A 20,840-nucleotide genomic window follows, 5' to 3' on the forward strand; every position below is an offset into this window, starting at 1 on the left:
TAAATCATTGTGTACTTTTTATGAATCATAAGAAATTATTGTTTTTTGACATGGAGAAGATCGTTCAATATTTGGATTCACCAACTTATTTACCAATTACAGTTCATCTAATTTGATGTCTTCCGATTGGTCATTCGTAGAAAGAAGAGTGACGTTATTTTTTCGCAACGAGTGGTATCTAAATACCGTACATACAAATACCGTTACGATTGTTTATAATTTCTAAGATTAGTCTGTTTTTTTCCTTGTATATTAAAAAAGACTAATCTGAAAACCTTCTATTTCCAGTCCATCTGGGCATTCTACTCGATGGATAGGGCTGACTTTGTTTATTTTGCTCGAAATTATCAACCGATATGTCATCAACCATTACAGAAATCTCAAACGATTTCCTTTTATTCCTTGACTGAGAAACTTTCTGATGTTATCACTCAATGAAAATCACTTTGAAAGTCCGTCAGTGCTTGATGATATATTCGTATGCCATTCTGAGCAGAATGGAAAAGAAATCAGCGCGATCCATTCAGTAGAATGTCTTGACGGACTGGAAATTGTTTTTGGGGGCTCATTTTACCTATTGTGGAAAAGGAAAGATAAAAAAAAGAAAGGGTTTGGGAGTGAGGTGTTGGAAATGGGATACGTTTTTAGCCATTTTTAAAAAAATATATAACATTACTTTTTAATAATAACGCTGCAGAGCAACAAGCAGCCACTAGTTTATTTTAATATTAGCCGACTGTCTGGATTTGGCCATTTTAGTGTTTTTATGTAAATACGGATGAACGACGCAATCAATTTTAAGTTATTATTAGAATAAACTTATTTAATTAGTGACAATAATTTCCAAGATTGAAATCACATCATCATCTGTGCTTATTTTTAACGAGAGACTATTATTACTATTTGGTTGTCTATCTACATTTTCCAGGATTTACAATCTCTCTGAAAATTGTGTAATATTATTGATAAAATAATTGAGTTTTATGCATCATCCATTTGTACAGTACTCAGTACAAATTTATATCACGCAAATAAAAAATTATTTTACTCTTGGATTAGGGCGAATAACCAAAATAAGAAAACAAAAAATTATTTTGTTTCGTATGGTTTATTTTAACATTTATAGCGATTTTAACGAAATGAAGAAAAATTTAAAATTATTATGGGTTTTATACATTCCGAAAAATGGAGGAAGGTTAATTTTAAACCGGAAAATAAAATACTTTACTTTACATGCTTTCGTTTGACCCATTGGCTAATGTCTGAAATCAACCTTTTTGTCCACATAGCCCCCTCATGTTGACTCCATCTACGCTGCCATGCCTGTATAACCACTTCAGAAGCATCACCCCGTTCCATGCCCTGAAAGCGAAGCCAGCTTCCTAGACCTGGAGTTCTATGGGTTTTGTGGACGCCAGAACGCACGCCGTCTCATAAGATATTGTGCGGTATCCGAACATCACCCCAACTAGAGCCTGTCTATGTAGACTCCTCTATCGTTTAGCATTCCTTTGCGTGAATATGGCTCTATACCAAACAGGTGCAGCATACAATAAAGCCGAGGTGCATGCGGAGACTAAAACCCTACGTTTAGATGATCTTGGGGCATCTCGGCCAGCTAATAGCCTTGTGAGGGCTTGTAGTAATCCTTCGACTCTCTCGCATATATATATACTATATGAGCACTAAAGCTTAAGGTTTTATCAATTATCACTCCCAGATATTTAGCCTGATTGATACGTGCAAGCCTATGTTCGCCTATCTTAAGTTCAAGATCTCGCAGTCGTCTCCTTTCCGCCAACATAATATATTGACTTTTATCTACTGAAAGTGTTAATCCTTTGTCGGTTAGCCAGTTATTTACGATCTCTAGAGTGTCATTGCTCCTTTGTTCGAGGACATCTTCTGATCTCGCAGAGGTGAGTATCGCTAAATCATCAGCATATGCCACTATTTCCGTCTCTTCAGGTAGCTGTAGTCGTAATACATCATCAATGACCAGTAACCAAAGTAATGGTCCCAATACTAACCCCTGGGGGACACCACCATGAACTTGGTATCGTATGTCACCATCAAGCGTGCTAACCTTAGTCCATCTTTCAGACAGGTATTTGGAGATCTGTCTCCTAATGTAAGGGCTTATTCGCCTTCTGACTAAAGCCGCCATGATGGAGTCCCACTGGACGGTCCCAAAAGCATTTCTAATGTCGAGCATAACCAGTAAAGGAATCTTCCTGGTGCGCCATGTTCCAGCCTTGACTGTTATAGCCCAGCTAGTTATCTTTTCAATCGCCTGAAGCGTCGATTTGCCACGCCTGAACCCATACTGGTTGTTATGAATACCCCCGCCTGTCTCCAACTCAAGCAGTAACCTTTCTGCGGTCAATCTCTCAGCCACTTTCCCGATATTGTTTATGAGGCTCAACGGGCGGTAACCAACCACTTCTGCATTAGCAGTCTTCTTGGGCAAGAACGCAGTGCGCGACTCCCTCCAACAATTAGGGAAGGTCCTGTTCTGTAAGCAATAACTTGCCACATCTGTCATTTCCCAAGAGGCTTTCAACATAGGTCCCTTGAGGATCGCAGCAGGAATACAGTCTGGACCCGGACTCTTTTTGTTCCTGAGTCTAGATACCGCCAAGGTGACTTCATGTTGTGTGAATCGACCTGCATCGCATTCAACCAGCTCCGATAGACCCGATTCAGCCACCGGAAAAGGTGTTCTCAATTGTATACCAGCAGACTCAGCTGTAAGGACAGGCAAACGTCTAACCAGTCTTCCAATGACGATCTGAAAAGGACGTCCCCACGGGTTCGAGTCCAGCTCCAAGCATAACTCCTTCCAACGTGCTCTCTTGCTAGATTTTATTAGGTAATTTAGTAACCGCCTGGCATCAGCAAACATATTTACAGCGTGCTCGTACACAGCACTGCCTCTTCTACGGAGTCTAAATTTTCTCCTTCGCCAGTACTGCAGAATCCGTCTTTGGTCCGCAATCTCCGCAGTCCACCACTAAGCGGGTTGATACCCCCTGATATTTTGGGGAATCCTCGCCATCTCCGTGACTATTAATTCCTGCAGAACAAAAGGCGTAACCTCTCTGCCATCCATGAGCTTGCGAGCAACTTTGTCAACCACTACTTCTACCTGTCTTTTAGACAATCCCAGCGGCTTTGATGTTCTCCCGATCACCGGTCGTATACCGTCAAAAGAAAATAACGTGGCAAAGTGATCACTACCAGTTTCTGACCTCAAAACTCTCCATTGATAGAGCGAAGGATCCCAACTATTGTCAACCAATGTCAGGTCTAATACAGATCTATGACCTCTGGCTTCAAATGTATAATAGTCGTCATTTAGACAGATCATATCAGTCGCCATCATCATTTCTGTAAAGATTTGCCCTCTTTTGTTAGTATAACTGCTACCAGCAATTGTGGCCTTGCAGTTAAAATCACCCATAACCACGGCTCTTTTCGGTGACTGTAAGATGACCCGTTGTATTTCGTCAATGTAAAGTTCATACTCAGCAATTCCAATATTAGGACTCACGTATCCAGCCACAAGGACAAAATTCGGCAAAATAATCGCTAAAATCCCCTCTCCTCTATGATGCAACTTCCATCCGATCCTATTACTGTAGCTCCTAAATGCTACATCCCCGGCAGTGTCGGTGGTCCAAACGTGGCGAGCAGCTTCAATTCTATTAGGCTCAGTTATAACCAATAAATCGACATCGATTTCCATGGCCGTTTTCATTTTCCTTTTCATTCAAGAGCTAGATAACAATCCTTTTTCACTCTCATTTATCTTTATTTATCATGTTAAATTATAATGAAAAAAGTAAAACCAATAGATTTTTTAATAATAAAAATAACAGCGTAATTTTTTAATTTTTTTGTTGTAACGCTGACATACAGGTTATTAGGTCGATGATTAATACGTAAAAAGTTATCCTAATGATTAAAATTTGTTTCACAAAAGTGCGCAGCAAACCATAACATTACAGTATGATGATTCTAATTTAATTTAAATTAGTGTATTAAAAATTGTTCTTTCGCTAACGCCTTTGCACTACTCGCTTTCTGGGCAACAACTCTGAATATAGTTTCAATAAAATCAGAACCAACCAAACCTTTAATTACTTATCATCGGCATGTCACGACACCAAACAAGTGATAGCTTACAGTACATTATTATATGCATAAAACAATAATTGTACTTGCACTTGAGAAGAATGATTCATCCTAAACTGCGGAGATATAACTCATATATGCTGATTAATATTTATACTGCTGTACTGTTCCGTGACAAATCGTAATATGTAAAATCGTGTGATGCCTAAAAAAATCGTAATACTGTGTAATTTTTTTAACCACATTTTTTTGTATTTCAAATTACATTTACAATCGGTTTCGTAAATTAGAAATCATAAGTAAATTTCACTAAAATAATCAAGTTATACAGGATTTTTCCTTGAAACAGCTTAATTATTTACATTCTAGACATAAACAGTAAATCAAAAGTAGCGTAAGAATTGATAAAGTCCAGCCAATAAAGAGTTAGAATCATAATAATGTCCTATACTACCGATATAATTACAACGTACAAAGAAAAAAATAGTTAACATAGGAACAAATAAACATTAGAAACAAAAATTTTCATGAATATAAATACTTAGATGATGCAAACTTAAAAAGAGAGGCCTCGTCCTGAGTATCACTATTGTCTTCCTAGGCCCAATACATGTACTCGCTTAAATTGCCTTACGTCTTCCCCTTTGTCTAAAAGTTTGTGAAGTTTTATTTTGTGCTTAGTTGCAAATTGATCGACTTCCTCTCAAACGTTCGTTAACCCGTGAATTTCGTTGTTCGGTACGAACCATGGTGCCTGTGTAATGCATCTCTGTGTAATAACCACAAAATAAAAGAAAAAAATTATGTTAATAGAGAGTAAAAGAGTATTCGATGTGGTGTAACGGTTTAATATGTGACTTTTTGTAATTGAACCTGCTAGACAATGACAGAAATAATCGGAAAAACAAAATTAAAAATCAGGAACATATGGAACTATGTTGGTCTCCGGTAATTTCACTTGTTTATTTGTCATATCACCATCATATGATTATATGATAAAACCTGAAGACATTCTAAGTATTTTGATTCACTAAAATCCATAAATAACTTTTTTTTCATTAGCAGATAATCTAAAAATAATATCAAAGTTTATCAATAAGAATCTCCATTTCAGTAAAATTTCAAATTAAAAATAATATATTCTTTAATTTATTATTTTCGGTTTTTTTTTTTTTTTTTTTTTTTTTTAGGTTTTCATCGACAAAACTGGTGTATGATTTCCATTCCTATGACTTTCATTCCTTTCACTACCTTCTCTAAATCGTTATCGAAACCTGCAATCTAGTTAACCTATTTTTATTTCATTATTCTTCATCCGTAAAGTAATCATGTAAAACATTTACTTTGATACTTAAATTATTAAACTTTTTTTTTGTAAAATTTTAGTATGCATTTTCATATACCGTATAATCTGGCCACATTTTTAAAAAAATATTACCAATCACTTTTAAATTATAAAGTATAAAACTGACAGACCTCTCTCTCTTTTTCTTTCCTGTTTAGCCACCGGTAACTACCGTTTAGATAATTCTTCAGAGGATGAATGAGGATGATAGGTATGAGTGTAAATGAAGTGTAGTCTTGTACATTCTCAGTTCGACCATTCCTGAGATGTGTGGTTAATTGAAACCCAACCACTAAAGAACACCGGTATCCACGATCTAGTATTAGTATTCAAATCCATGTAAAAATAGCTGGCTTTACTAGGACTTGAACGCTGGAACTCTCGACTTCCAAATCAGCTGATTTGGGAAGACGCGTTCATCACTAGACCAACCCGGTGGGTGATGGTTTTATCTTAAGCGCCGCTTTTGTTACCATGATTGTTGTTATATTTATAGCAATAAATTTCCATGGCGGATGGTCGAATTTTTACCTTTCATCCAGCAAGTTGTAGGTTCAAATCCTAGTCAACTTAGCACTTTTGTCTCATTAGAAAGGTCATTTTTAATCATAAACAAAAAAACAAAAAAAAAAACACTAATTGCCCTTGGGTTTATTCTTACCGGAGACAGAATGTTTTATTTAGTGAGATTTAATTCTTTAAGTTATTTTGTAGGTAATTTTTTATGAAACAAATATTTTTAAATGCATTCTAGTGATTCAAATCCACAGGAGTGTTTAAAGACTTGATATATTAGTAAAATGTTTTTAAAACAATAAATTTCTTAATAAAATAATTTTAGAAACAAATCTTTTAAAACAATTTAAATCGATAAACTGAATATATTGTGTACTGACTTATAAAATAAGTAAAAACGTTATTTCATACAATAATTGCAGATATGGAAGGGAAAGACCAATGACAGAATCGGAGGAGTATGACAAGGGAAGTAGAGAGAGAGTGCAGGAATTCATATAGATGGTTGCGAATAAAAAAGTGTAGTAAATGGCTGGTGGATCCCAATGCTTAGCCAAAAAAAGAAAAAATTAACGCAAAAATACTGATAGTTATAATTTTTATGGTAAATTAAATTTTTTTTCCCAACTTTTCGAAGAAAAGTATTACTTTATGTAGTATGGTGGGAGTAGGGGGTGAAAATCACTTTTCTTTACGTTTCTTGTGATATGAAGAATACAAAAATACCACTCACTTAAATTGGGGTCGGCTTATAATATATATAGGCGTATGTACAAAATGTTGTGGCTCAAAAATATCCAATCCTGATCAATTTCACTGAAATTTAGAAAAGCTGTAATGGTTAATTTGAAGTTATGCATGTGAAAATTTGATAATAATTGGTTTAGTCATTTTTGAGTTACGCTCAATTAAATGTCGAAAAGATTTGAGCGAGCTAAATTAGAAGCGTGCTTCGTTATGATACTCTAAGTTGGAATGCTGGCGTTTTTTATCTGCGTACCTACTGTTAGCAATATTAAACCAGATTAAAAAAAATATATTAAATTATTAAAACCAAACTAAATTTACGAAAACTCGGTCTTCTTGCGCAGAACTGCGCAAGAGTTTTTAGAACTTTTTAAAGGGGAAGGTAAACACTAATTTTATTTGTTAGGTACACTATGAAAATTATCATAAATAGAAAGAAATTTACAATATTGTTAACAAATTTGGCCAAACAGACAAATTCAAACGAATTTTTTGTAGATTTCAACTCAGCACAAATCATTTTATTTCGTTTTGATATATTGCGTCACAGGAGCACACAAGCTCAGTAATTACTCGTCTCTTGTTCTTATCTAGTCTTTGAGTATCCATTCATAAAAATTATAAACGTTAATTGAGACCCAAAAATAGTAAATCGAGCAAGCACTTAATACAATTAAACCTTACGAGGTACCTTAAATGGATTCCTAATAATACCAGAAAATAAATAATCACAGTGCTTCTGCGTTGACCCATTAGTATCAACATAACAACATCAATCTAATAATGTAAAATATTACATAAACAGATAAATGAAACTTACCTACTGATGTACTTTGTCTAGTACCAAGTACGGATGCAAGTCTAGGTCGATCTTCTTCTAACGTGACTTCACTTTGTGTTTTAAATACATTATATAAATCGGCGATACATAATACATGTAATTTTCCAGCATGTGTAACTTTTGATTCTAAACCTATTCTTGTTATAGACTTTCCATCTTCTTGTTTCCATCTGTACAAAAAGCTTGGTTGAACCTGAAACAAAAAATAAAATAGAACATTTTTTATAAAATCATTTTAATTACTCATAACTTACATCTGTGTCATTAAACATAAAACTTAATTAATACTTAAACTTAAGTTAAAATATTGTGGTAAAAAAAAGGAATTAGAGAAATAATAAATTTCCTTAAAACAACAATAGTTTCTGCGTAAAAAAGATAAATTATTTTCTATTCATCGTTCTTAAAGAATAAAAAATAATAAAATTCTGACCCTGAGGTAGATAATCCCCAAATCCTGAACACAACATCTATGTTCCACGTCCAAGTCGGCAACAGCTGTACTTACGTACATTACATATAGCTGGCTAACGGGGTTCCGAGTAAATTCCACGGTTATGCTTTTTACGTTTGACCTGTTTCCAACTTCAGGTCACTAAACGGACTGGATTTTTCGGCTACCTGTAGGAAATGGAATAATAAACGATTTTGGAAATGGACTCATACCACCTTTAGAGCTGGCGATGTGGCAGTCAGGGTCAATGTTATTGCAGGTGTAACGGAGACTCTTCCGTTGTCCGCATGTCCCCTGCGATGGCAAGCATGTAGCAATGGTGCCTATGTATGTCGGTGCATGGGAGCTCTGAAACCTTCGGTGAGTAGGAGCCTGTGCAGAGATTGCGTATTCGCTCTCTGCCAGGACATATGCCGGTTCCACCGGAGTACCGGATCGGACCTCCAAGGATAGTAGCCCTGGAGTGGGGGTGTACCCCGGCGGCTAGCCTTGCTATAGAAGGGATAAATGTTCATGAATATTGAACAAACTAACGTGGCAGAGGGTGCACGTAAACACCCTCGTTTAGAAACCTCCGATTCGCCACAAGCGAAGAGGAAAAAGAGCAAGGAGTCAGATAAAATCAAGAGAGATGCTGACAAAATCAGTAAGGAATTGAGAAAGTCGTTATTTGGAAATATTGCTCCAAAACCAAGAATTTTAATTATTACAAAGGAGAATGGAAACTTTCAAAAAGTTAGTCTATTTTAATTCGCAGGAGAAATAACAAATTGTGCTGGTGGTCCTGTTAAGGAAATTCGTAAAACGTTTAATGGATTACATGTCGAAACCATCAACGGCATCCAAAGCCTGAAAGTTCAGGCGTTGAAGAAGATCGGCGAATTTGCGGTTTATGTCCAACCGCATAGCACACTTAACTCATCCAAAGGAGTTGTTGTTTGTCGCGATCTTCTTAATTGTACAGAAGAAGAAATTGTACAAGAAATGTCGAGTCAGGGAGTGACTCAGTGCCGCAGACTAACCATGCGAAGAATGGTGAAGTTGTTTCTTCGGCCTCGCATGTTTTAACATTTAATAGGCCGAACCTTCCTGAAAAGGTACGAGCTGGCATCCATCGGCTTGATCTACGGACATTCATTCCGCAGCCGATGAGATGTTTTAAGTGTCAACGATTCGGACACACAGCAGCTAGATGTGAAGCGCAGGAAATATGTATATGTGGAGAGAAAACACACGAGGGTGACCCATGTAAAGACCCTTCAATCTGCGTTAACTGTATAGGGCATCACAACTGTCGTTCAAGGAACTGCCCTAAATATAAATTAGAAACAGCCATTCAGGAAGTTAAAACGCTTCAGAAGGTCAGTTATCCTGAAGTGAAGAAAGTTGTTAATCAGCGTACACCACGACCATCGACTTCTTATGCAGAAGCAGCTGCTATCCCTTCCACATCTAAAATTAATGCGGAACAGTTGCTTAACACGATGGCACCAAGTCTTGCGACAAAGATTGAAAGAATCATTGATTCAAAGGTTGAGTCGACTCATCAGAGAAAACAAAGTAAAGATGAGACGGCTCATCCCCGGACTGACGCCGTTGACATGAGAGACGCACCAGCGCCGTTTAAAAAACCAGCCAAATCTGCGATCGTAAAGCCACCAACTAGCGTAAAAATTAAAAATCTTGACTTTCTGTCAAAGAGAAACAGATCACTCCGTCGACAATCCTAGTCACAAGCCTAAAGAAATTGTGACAAGAAAATCCTAGTCTACCGAAATGGAGGTGCAAGTTACTATCGAGAAAGCACCAGATAAAGATGATATAAAAACAATGCAACAATGGAGCCTCCAAAAAGCTCAAAGAAGAGCTTCAGTGAGAGCATCTATTTCAGCTGGACCCAGCACTGCAGTAGAGATAGAATCCAGGTCATCAGCCGCGGAAAGTGCATCGCTTGCTAGTTTAGATTCAGTAGCAACAATGCTAACTGCACCAACGAAGTTTTTGTCTCCTGACGTCAGCCGCAGAACGTCACTGGAATCGGAAAGAGAGGAAGACGATGCCATGTCTGAGGCCTCAGATACGCTGTCATCAGAGGTTGAGGCCGTTAGAAGAATGGAGAAACGGTGCAAGAAAGGATGGCCGAAAGGAAAGCCTAGGAAGTAATTTTTTTTGGATTCGAAGTTATAGAAAAATGTAATTTTTTACCTTTTTTGATTCATGAGAATGTGAATCACTGAACCTTTTTTTAATAGTTTTTTGAAGTGTGATGGGGCTAATGACCAAAGTAGTCGATGCCCCTAAAAACCTCAAAAAAAAAAAAAAAAAAAAATTCTGGGAGCTTATATTGACTGCATCATGTCATTACCAGTGAATTTGAAACTGGATAACTCACTTCAAAATAGTAATAAATTATCAATGATGATCTTATTTTATTTTCCAGTTTATTTATTGTTAGCATATATAATTATATTACATTACTGAATTTTTCATTTAAAATAAAGAACAAAAAAATGTAACCACATTACGTTATCTTTAAATATAAATCCGAATTTACACCAATGAACTGCACAAACGTTATAAATACATGTTCATTCACAAACTGTCTAATCCATATTAGAAACTAATCTTTTCTTATTGCCTCACACTCCTTTCCGAAGGTGTTTTTTACCAAACATAATCCAGTTCAATTAATTTACACAGTAATTTTTATTTTTAAAAATTTAAATTAAAAAAAAATCGTAAAGTAAAAATTATATATAAAATTCATTAATCCCTTTTTGATCCATTTCTCCATCCACACTTTTGTTATTTTATGCATGTCTTAAAAATAATAAAATTATATAGAATCAATTTCGAGTACGTAATGTGAAGTATTTTTTAATATTGCTGTTAAAATGAAAAATATCACAATTATATATTTTTTATTAATTTCTAGTTTTTAACAAGAATTTTTTTTTATTCATTTAAATTTATGTATATATATATATATGTGTGTGTGTGTTATATGTTTTTTGGCTTAATCAGTATATGCAATCTGTTCCCTCGGAACAACGAATAGAATCGTGGAACGTCTATACTGATTATAACAAGAGAAAACCCAATCGCAAATAAATCCTGTATATTCCATTTTATTCCAGCTGACACCCTATAACAGCTGCCGATGGATGATAATGAAATTAATTTTTTATAATGTATGAGAAAATGTCAGGCTAGCCGGGATTCGAACTCAGGACTTCCGGATAATAGGCAGATATTATCACTCCTCCTCGTTTGTTGGCCTAAAAGTGTTGAAATTAAATTTCAATTCAATTAGTCAGAGATAATAACTAGTTGGTCAAAATAATAGAATTCAATTGAAAATACTTTATAATAATCTGCTATGTAAATAAAATAGCGCAATTAAACTGCATACTAATTTTTCTCCTCTTACTTGTACTTTAATTTACTTTTAATTAAAATTAACTAGAAACTTTTTATTACTGTCTTTATTTAAATCGATTTTCTCATAATTCTAATTAAATTAAATAAAATAAGTTTTATTTGTTAATTTACAATAAAATTTAATTTAATAAAATTATTTTACGCCAAATCTAAAATATAAAGTATTTTGAGTTGAATTTTTTAGATTATACACGAATTTTTTCGAAATATAATTTATACAAAGTTCTGGAAACTATTTTTTTTTTAATTTTCCGTAAATACTAACGTTTAGCATAATTAGCGTCCGGAAAACCTTCGGGACAAAAAGCAGGATGAAATCTTTCAGCAGCCATAATAAAAATCAAAGCGTTTATCAAAAATATTGTTATAACATCCTTATTTTTATTTATAGAATCACCTTTGGATAATTTCCTTTTTTTGGGTAAAATACTTTATTTATAAAACTAACTATTTAAATAAGCTACAAAAGAAAAAATAATATTATAAAGTATTAATTAATAAATAACCACTTCCCATGAAACATTATAAGACGAATGTTTTTTTAGCAGGGTTTTTGGATTATAATTGATTATTAAACATAAAGTCCAAAAATGTTTATTATTTTTTAATTATATATTTATTTTGGTATGTATGTACTTTTTTTTCAGTGTCTAATGATGATTACTGCGTAACAATCGAAGGGATTAGTTAGTTACAAGTTTTAATTAAATTTGTTACGTATGATTTTTACCAGAATCTTAATTTTCATTTTATTCTTAAATTTAGTTTAAACAGTACACTACTCAAACAAAAAATATGCAAAGTGATATTGACAAAATAAAATACAATAAGAACAAATACAATACTAAACTTCATGAATAATTACAAAAACGCAAACGATTACATACTTAAATAAAATTTCAATAAGCAAACACTGCGATAACTATAAAATCGAATTTCATTTATTTTTACACAGATTCTATTTGATAATCGAACTAATATATCGCTTCTGTTCTATAGTGACAGTGACTAACAAAGAGATTACGTCTGCGCAACTTGTAAAATATTCTATAGAAAATAAAATAAAACTTGCCACAACTCAAGAACGTAATATTACTTCAGGGGCACATTTAATAATATATATGAATCGTAAAGGGAAACCTAGTCGCTATAAAGGGGTAAAGCATGAAAAATTAAACTATTACAACATAAATTTTATTTAAATACTTTAAATACGTGTAATTATTTAAATAAAAAAAATTATTAGAACAATGATAAAGGAGAATAATTGGAGAAAAAAAAATTATTTAAATAAATACAAAATTAAGTGCTGTTGAAAGAAAACAAACCTTTTAAAGATCACCTAATAACATCGACTAGATGACTGATATTATTGACATTTGCTGATATAATTAACTTTAAAATTTCTTAATACTTAGTTTACCGCTGGGAAATTATTAATTAATTTTTGATTTACATATATCCTTTCATTTAAAATATTATAAAATATTGTTTTTTCATTATTTAATATATTTTCTTACACAGCTTACTAAAATTAGACATACCATCTTTAAAAATAACCATTTACAACAGAAATAAATATTACTTAAAAAAATAAAAAATACTTTAAAAATATGACCAAAAACTGGAATACCATGTGTAAAAGAGCGGAAATAAGAAAATATTAGATACTTGGGTATTGAGTTAATGTGTATTTTAAACATTTTTTGGAGTTTCGTTTGAACATAAATTAGAAGTGGGTTGAAAGGTAGTCAATAAAAAAACTTTCTACAATCTTTCGTTTATTTCAAGAAAATTTTCCAAATTGAAATAAAATTTCGTTGGTCAGTAGAAAAAGGATAGGGAATAAAATAATATACCCTCAATGTTTTATGTTTATTCTGAAGCTAATTACTAAGCTCCAAACTTATTGGCAAAAATTAATAGCAAGAAGTATTGATATCACTGGGTAAATTATATTATAATCTCTTGTCATATCAACTATAATATTTCGCTTTATTTTTAACTTGAAACAACAATGTATTATAAATATAAGTAAAAAGACTTAATGTAAATAAAAGAAACAATTTTTTTTTAAAAAGACAGTAAACAGATACTTCAGCATAATTTTTATTTTCACGAATATTTAAAAAATAATTCCCTTGTTCTTCTCAATAACAATCATTTAAAGCGTATTCTTTTAATTGTTCTGTTTTAAATCATCATGGTTATTCTCATAGTTTGAATTCCTCATTACAAATTCAAATTTTCAAAAACCTTCCGTAAAATCCCATTAAATCATAAAAAATAAATAAAATACCGAGGCATTTGAAACGTTTTACTTTCACAGTACGTTAAACGGTCAAGAAAAAGAAAAAAAATATAATGGTTTTAAAAACGGATTCAACTGTTTTTCTCATTAGTAGACTATCCCATCTTAATTAATATCAACTGAAACGTTGCTACTACTTGAATAATTTTTACTTTCCTGGCATCATAGCTCTAGAGCTATGTTGCAAGAAGGAAAGTACGGTAATCAGTCAAAAATGCAGTATGGGTTTTGCATATCTCGACGTTTCATGACCCAGGAACCCCAGAAAACAAAAAATGTACGTTCACACGTACATAGCTTAATAACTTTTGACTGAATTTACCGATTTTTATTAAATTTTGTACAGAGACTCGTGTATATGCGGCAATTTGTTGGTTAAAGTTTGGGGTTAATATCTTCAGAAGGTGGGGTAGATAGTTTTTTTGGGGTCAATTTCCTCAAAATTATAAAAACATAACCCCAATTTATATTAAGCTTAATAAAAAAATAATAATTTGCCTCCAAATTTACCCCTTCACGAAAAATCTGAAAATTTATCTTTAAAAAAAAAATATATATATATTTTTCAATTAATTATCTTTTTAAAAATATATTTTAACCGAATCTTTTTTGTCTTCTTAAGCACAGTAGTAGTGCTAGTGGCCCAAAAAAAAAATGCTATGGAAGCAACATAGATGGTAGGAAGCCGATTAGTGTTTAAAATATCGATATTTTAATCTTTTAAAACTTTAATTTATTTAAACTTTTATAAATAGATGAAATAAATTTCACCATAATTCACCCAGAAACAAAAAAATAAAAAAATAAATAAATCTTATGTACCTTTTTATTGGTTGTAAATTGTTCATTGAATTTTTTTAGTTTTTTTCCATTTATTATAGTAAATGTAGACAAATCAAAAATGTTCTTGGTAGGGAGAAGTTTTGGGGGGGGTGGAAGAACAGAATTTTTTTCTAAGTTTTTTAAACTTTAAAGTTTTTTAAACTTTTTTCAAGTATCATTATTTTTCCACTATATACAAATAAATAAACAATTCCATGAAAGTATTACAACTTTATTGTCAAATTATTTAAGTGTTAAAACTTTCTCACCCTCTTTGTTCACTTATAAAATGCAAGAATTAATATATCTGAGCCTTTGTTTTTGAAAATATACTTTACGTTTGAAAAATAAATTATTAATGAAAATACTAAAAATCCACTGTAAAACGAAAATAATATGTACTATCTTCATAAACATTATTACAAAATATAAATATTCATTCTATTTTTATACTAATTTGCTCAGCACATTTAACAAACTAGAAATATTTCAACAGTTTTGACATTTATAACTTATAAACAAAATTAGCAGATAAAATTTTATAAATTATAAATTTTATATAATAATTTTATAATAAATTTTATAGACAATGATGATAAATCAATATATTATTTAAAATATACATAAACTCTATGGTTATTTAACCGGATACATGTCATTGTTACAAATTTCCCTTAAGGTAAATTATTTTTTTTTATCATTTACAGTCTACTAATGGAAACATAATAGATAACAGTAGTGAACTAAAATATAAATTATAAATAAATATAATACTTTTATTTATTTTAGTACAACCATTTTATGAATTTTACTGCTATTATAAAAAGTATGATAATTATTTTTTTAACTAAAACTGCAATGACCTGAAGCTTAAAATAAAAAAATATTTATTAATGTAAGAAAATAAAAGTAGAATATAATACTATAACCTAATAACTCATAATGTAAATATACGTGAACCGTAAAATCTGCAGGATAATGATTTGTAATTAATTCCCAATAAGCTTATCAAAACCGCATCTATCGAGCTACAACAACAATCAGTTAACTACTGTATTTATAGTTAACTAAACATTATATGTTGTAGTTTGAATACTCGTACTAAAACTAGAGCATATAAATACAAGTAGCTATGTTTGCAAACAACTCAACCAAGAAAATTAGACAATGGATCATCTCTAAATATAACACTACATATGTTTGTATATTAACATGCATAAAGAGCTACCTACTAATAACTAATATCATAAATTAATAATTAAAAAAAATATTATTTTATTTAAAAAAAATTATACTCGACTAATAATTTTTAAAATTAATAACTCTTATTGTATGATTTAATCATAATCATAGTAACGATTATTTATTTTTTGAAGCGTTGCTCATCATAAAATTATAATTATGTTTAATATATTATATATAATTCTTATTTTTATATATAATATATTATATACTTTATTTTATCCGAGGGGATAAAAACCGAGTTGATCGGAGTCGAAGATGTTACAAGAGACCTGCCAAAGGGCAGATAACAATTTTACTGACAGATGAATTAATTAACCGCAAAAGCTTGTCCGTGGTATATGGAAATGAAATTGGAATTTTAGCGTATGAAAAATGCCATAATTGACCGGGATTTGAAACCGAAACCTCCAGATGAAAGGCCGAGACGCTACCACTCCGCCGCGGAGATCGACGGAATCGATCAAATATTTTATCACTTTAAAGTTATGTCATTATGAGCAAGCTTTTCATTACAATATTCTTTTTATTAATTATTTTATAGTTTTCTTGAAGAGCAAATTTGCCAGATTATTTTTAAAGAAAACCAGTAAATTCTTCAAAAAGTTGTTTTATCTACCAATTTTTTTTACATACATACCTGATTTTCTGATTTTATTTATTTCTCTTTTGATTTCATTTCTCAATAAAAATCATACATGTAAAATTATTATTCAATCTTTTTTACACAAATTGTCATTAATATTTTGTTTTATTTTATTCCTAATATGTACGTCATAAACTGTTCATCTGGTGAACAAAAAACAACCCTCCTTAACCCAATGAGATGAAGATGATATGTTTGGCATGTAAATTAAGTGTAGTCTTGTAAAGACTCAGGCTGACTATTACTGAGATATATGGTTAATTGAACCCCAACCACCAAAGTACATCGGTATTCACTATCTAATATTCAAATCCGTATAAAAGCAATCAAATTTTACTAGGATTAATATTTAAACAAACTTTAAATAGCTGTGAAATAGCCACAAAATTTGAATTATTTAATACCTCTTATATAAAAAAGTTGCATATATTAAGTGTAAAGAATTTTAAGTTGTGTAACAGACAACGGAATAAAAAATTCATACGTTTCATACATCTAAATTTACAGGCCTATAATCAAACCTTCCTTATAATCCTTATTTCGTAATCAGGAAGTACCGGTAATTCAGAATAAGAATTAAAAATTCCTCTTTTTTTCTTAGTAGAGAAAACAATATTGTTTATTCATTTACTTATTTAACAGGCTGGCGCCTTAGAGATGATAATACATTTTATAGCGTGTGAAGAATTCTATTCACGACCGGTACACAAATCCCGAATCTCTAGATAAAAAGCATAAATTACACCAGTCCGCCATTGAGAATGGCAGTTTAAGAAAAGACTTTTATAAAATGAAATTTGGAAAAATTCAAAACAATTTCGGAGAAGACATCACTTAAACTCTTAAAACTTAATCTGTTAAAAATTATTTTTGGAAAATTAGCCTTAAAATTATTTTTCTAAGAATTTAATTTATAAAAAGCTAAAAAACATGTATATATATATATATATATATATATATATATATATATATATTGCAATGGTAAATATACAATCTGTTTAACGAGAGTGCATTTATATACAACGATATCTGTTTAATACAGTGGACATTGAAATTAAAAGGATTTGCATAATGATATTAACAATGATAAACTAACAAATGATGAAAATGGAAATGATGAAATTAATGATAAATATTAATGATTTTAACAATTAACTAAAGATAAATACGAATATCATTTGGCTCTAAATCTTTTTAATAATAGTGACAACATATTTACAAGGATAAAAAAAAAACAATTTTTGGAGCATAATTTAACACATTTATGATTAAATTAATAATACTGAAGATTTCATTACTTGGCAGTGGATATTTTCATTTTATAACATCACTAATTGTTCTAAATATTTTATATTAATATTAAGAATATATTATAATTTTGTTGTCAATTTCAATATATATATATATATCCAGTCAGTTTTCCAGCTACTGCCGGGTCTGGTTGTGTGTGTAATAAGTCGATAGCGGTAACTGCATTTGCAATTACTGCTACCGACTTGCCAGGCCTTATGTAGCTGTAGACATCGAGCAATGTAAGTGTACCGTACCGGTAAACAAATAGGCTGGAACAGACTCAGGTCGACCACACATGAGACATGTGGTTAATTGAAACCCAACCACCAAGATTGGGAATCTCTCCAAGATTCCCTATCTAGTGCTAGTCGTTTCATTTCAGTATACCCTCTACATCCTACATCCCCAACAATTTTTTTACATACTCCAAACGTGGCCTGTCTACACAATTTTTCCCTTCTACCTGTCCTTCCAATATTAAAGCGACTATTCCAGGATGCCTTAGTATGTGGCCTATAAGTCTGTCTCTTCTTTTGACTATATTTTTCCAAATGCTTGTTTCTTCATCTATTTGCCGCAATACCTCTTCATTTGTCACTTTATCCACCCATCTGATTTTTAACATTCTCCTATAGCACCGCATTTCAAAAGCTTCTAATCTTTTCTTCTCAGATACTCCGATCATCCAAGTTTCACTTCCATATAAAGCGACACTCCAAACATACACTTTCAAAAATCTTTTCCTGACATTTAAATTAATTTTTGATGTAAACAAATTATATTTCTTACTAAAGTCTCGTTTAGCTTGTGCTATTCGGCATTTTATATCGCTCTTGCTTCGTCCATCTTTAGTAATTTTACTTCCCAAATAACAAAATTCTTCTACCTCCATAATCTTTTCTCCTCCTATTTTCACATTCAGCGGTCCATCTTTGTTATTTCTACTACATTTCATTACTTTTGTTTTGTTCTTGTTTATTTTCATGCGATAGTTCTTGCGTAGGACTTCATCTATGCCGTTCATTGTTTCTTCTAAATCCTTTTTACTCTCGGCTAGAATTACTATATCATCAGTAAATCGTAGCATCTTTATGTTTTCACCTTGTACTGTTACTCCGAATCTAAATTGTTCTTTAACATCATTAACTGCTAGTTCCATGTAAAGATTAAAAAGTAACTGAGATAGAGAACATCCTTGTCGGACTCCCTTTCTTATTAGGGCTTCTTTCTTATGTTCTTCAATTGTTATTGTTGCTGTTTGGTTCCTGTACATGTTAGCAATTGTTCTTCTATCTCTGTATTTGAACCCTATTTTTTTTAAAATGCTGAACATTTTATTCCAGTCTACGTTATCGAAAGCCTTTTCTAGGTCTATAAACGCCAAGTATGTTGGTTTGTTTTTCTTTAATCTTCCTTCTACTATTAATCTGAGGCCTAAAATTGCTTCCCTTGTCCCTATACTTTTCCTGAAACCAAATTGGTCTTCTCCTAACACTTCTTCCACTCTCCTCTCAATTCTTCTGTATAAAATTCTATATATATAAACATAATATATGTATGTATTCATCCACAAATTTTTGTATTGAGACAATTTTCTTCACAATATACGTTTTTAGCGCAGTGATTGAAAAAATACACTTATTCATAAAATTTACCAAGGAAATTAAAAAAGATGATTTTAAAATTTATGAATAGATTGGGAAGTTTGGTTATGTGGATGAAAAAATCAATACACATCGTGAAACCGTAAACATAGTCATCATAAAAGTTTCTTTAAAATAAAATTACTTCTTTTTTCCTAATATTTTTTTCATTGAGTAGTGGTTATACATAGCTAGGAAGATGTTATATTGCTAGAATAGGTAGTTAGTTATTTGAAGTTTTTAATTAATTACCATTTTAATAAATTTCTTAATTTCCTTTATAATCACCACTACACAGTTTTTCAAAAAGCTAAAACTATTATTATTATTATATTTAATTTTTCGAACATGGCAGCGTTTGGTATGATAATTTTAAAATAGCTTACCAAATTCCAATTTGATTTCCTGGAGCGCTTTCGGCTGTTCTGCCATTTTCACGAGGATAATTATACTAACATATATAAAATTATAATCTTACAGAATTAAATTATATATATATAATAATTATAATTATATATATCCTCGAGCCGAAAGCGCTCGAAGAAATCAAATTGGAATTTGGTAAGCTATTTTAAAATTATATTTCATATTATTATTATTATAACATAATCTTTTTACTATTATCTTGGTGACAAATTCATTAACTAACTGCTATATCATACTGACAATTTAACGGATAAACAGAACTATTGATTTATAGTTAAACAAGAAATATTAATTACAAATAACTTTGAATTCCTGTAGTTTCTACCTTAAAGACACCCAGACTTTTAAGAAAGTATTCTCCCCACAATTTATATACAACATTGATAGGAAAAATTTTATATTTATGATTAATTCTCTTAAAAATAAATTGAAAATAAAGTTTGTAATATTCAAAAATCATACGTGCGTAAAAAAAAAATTTGTTGGTAGTTATACAAAACAGTCTGGTAAAGTTGTATTCATTTCTTTATCGTATCAGATAAAAAAAAAATTTTAAAGCAATCAGTTATGAAAATATTTTCTACCTGAAGTATGTTTACATAAGTTTAGAACACGGATTTCATAAAAAAATAAACCCCATTTCTACAGACATCACATCTTTATTAAAAAATATTAATCATTAGAGATACATATGAACTAATAAAAACTCTAATGTGAATAATCAGAAAATGTTAAACTATTTATTTATGGATTTATTATATATATATAAATTAACACCTTAATTAATTAAGGTACCAGAGATCTAAAACTAGGCTCCAAGCACTCTTATAAATAAAAAACGTGAAAAAGTAAAAGTTTAACAGCAAAAATAAACGTAAGACAATACACAGACTAAAGATTTATGCATATTTTTTTTGAATATCTTATTATTAATTTCCAAAATAATTGCCAACGGATATAAAAAATTTGTTTCGTT

The 20,840-nt window shown here is 31.3% G+C and overlaps 1 protein-coding gene across 2 annotated transcripts in view; it reads right to left on the bottom strand.

Moving 5' to 3' along the window:
• The window catches only part of LOC142324143 (uncharacterized), a 616,229-nt gene that overhangs the window by 24,583 nt on the left and 570,806 nt on the right, over window positions 1-20,840 (bottom strand). For both annotated transcript variants that reach the window (XM_075364836.1, XM_075364835.1), the window contains exon 6: window positions 7,566-7,779. In XM_075364836.1, coding sequence (XP_075220951.1) covers window positions 7,566-7,779 — 214 coding nt within the window. The remainder of the gene's footprint in view (window positions 1-7,565; window positions 7,780-20,840) is intronic.

This window comes from Lycorma delicatula, chromosome 4 (assembly GCF_047948215.1).
Source record: "Lycorma delicatula isolate Av1 chromosome 4, ASM4794821v1, whole genome shotgun sequence".
Classification (NCBI taxonomy): Eukaryota; Metazoa; Arthropoda; class Insecta; order Hemiptera; family Fulgoridae; genus Lycorma; species Lycorma delicatula.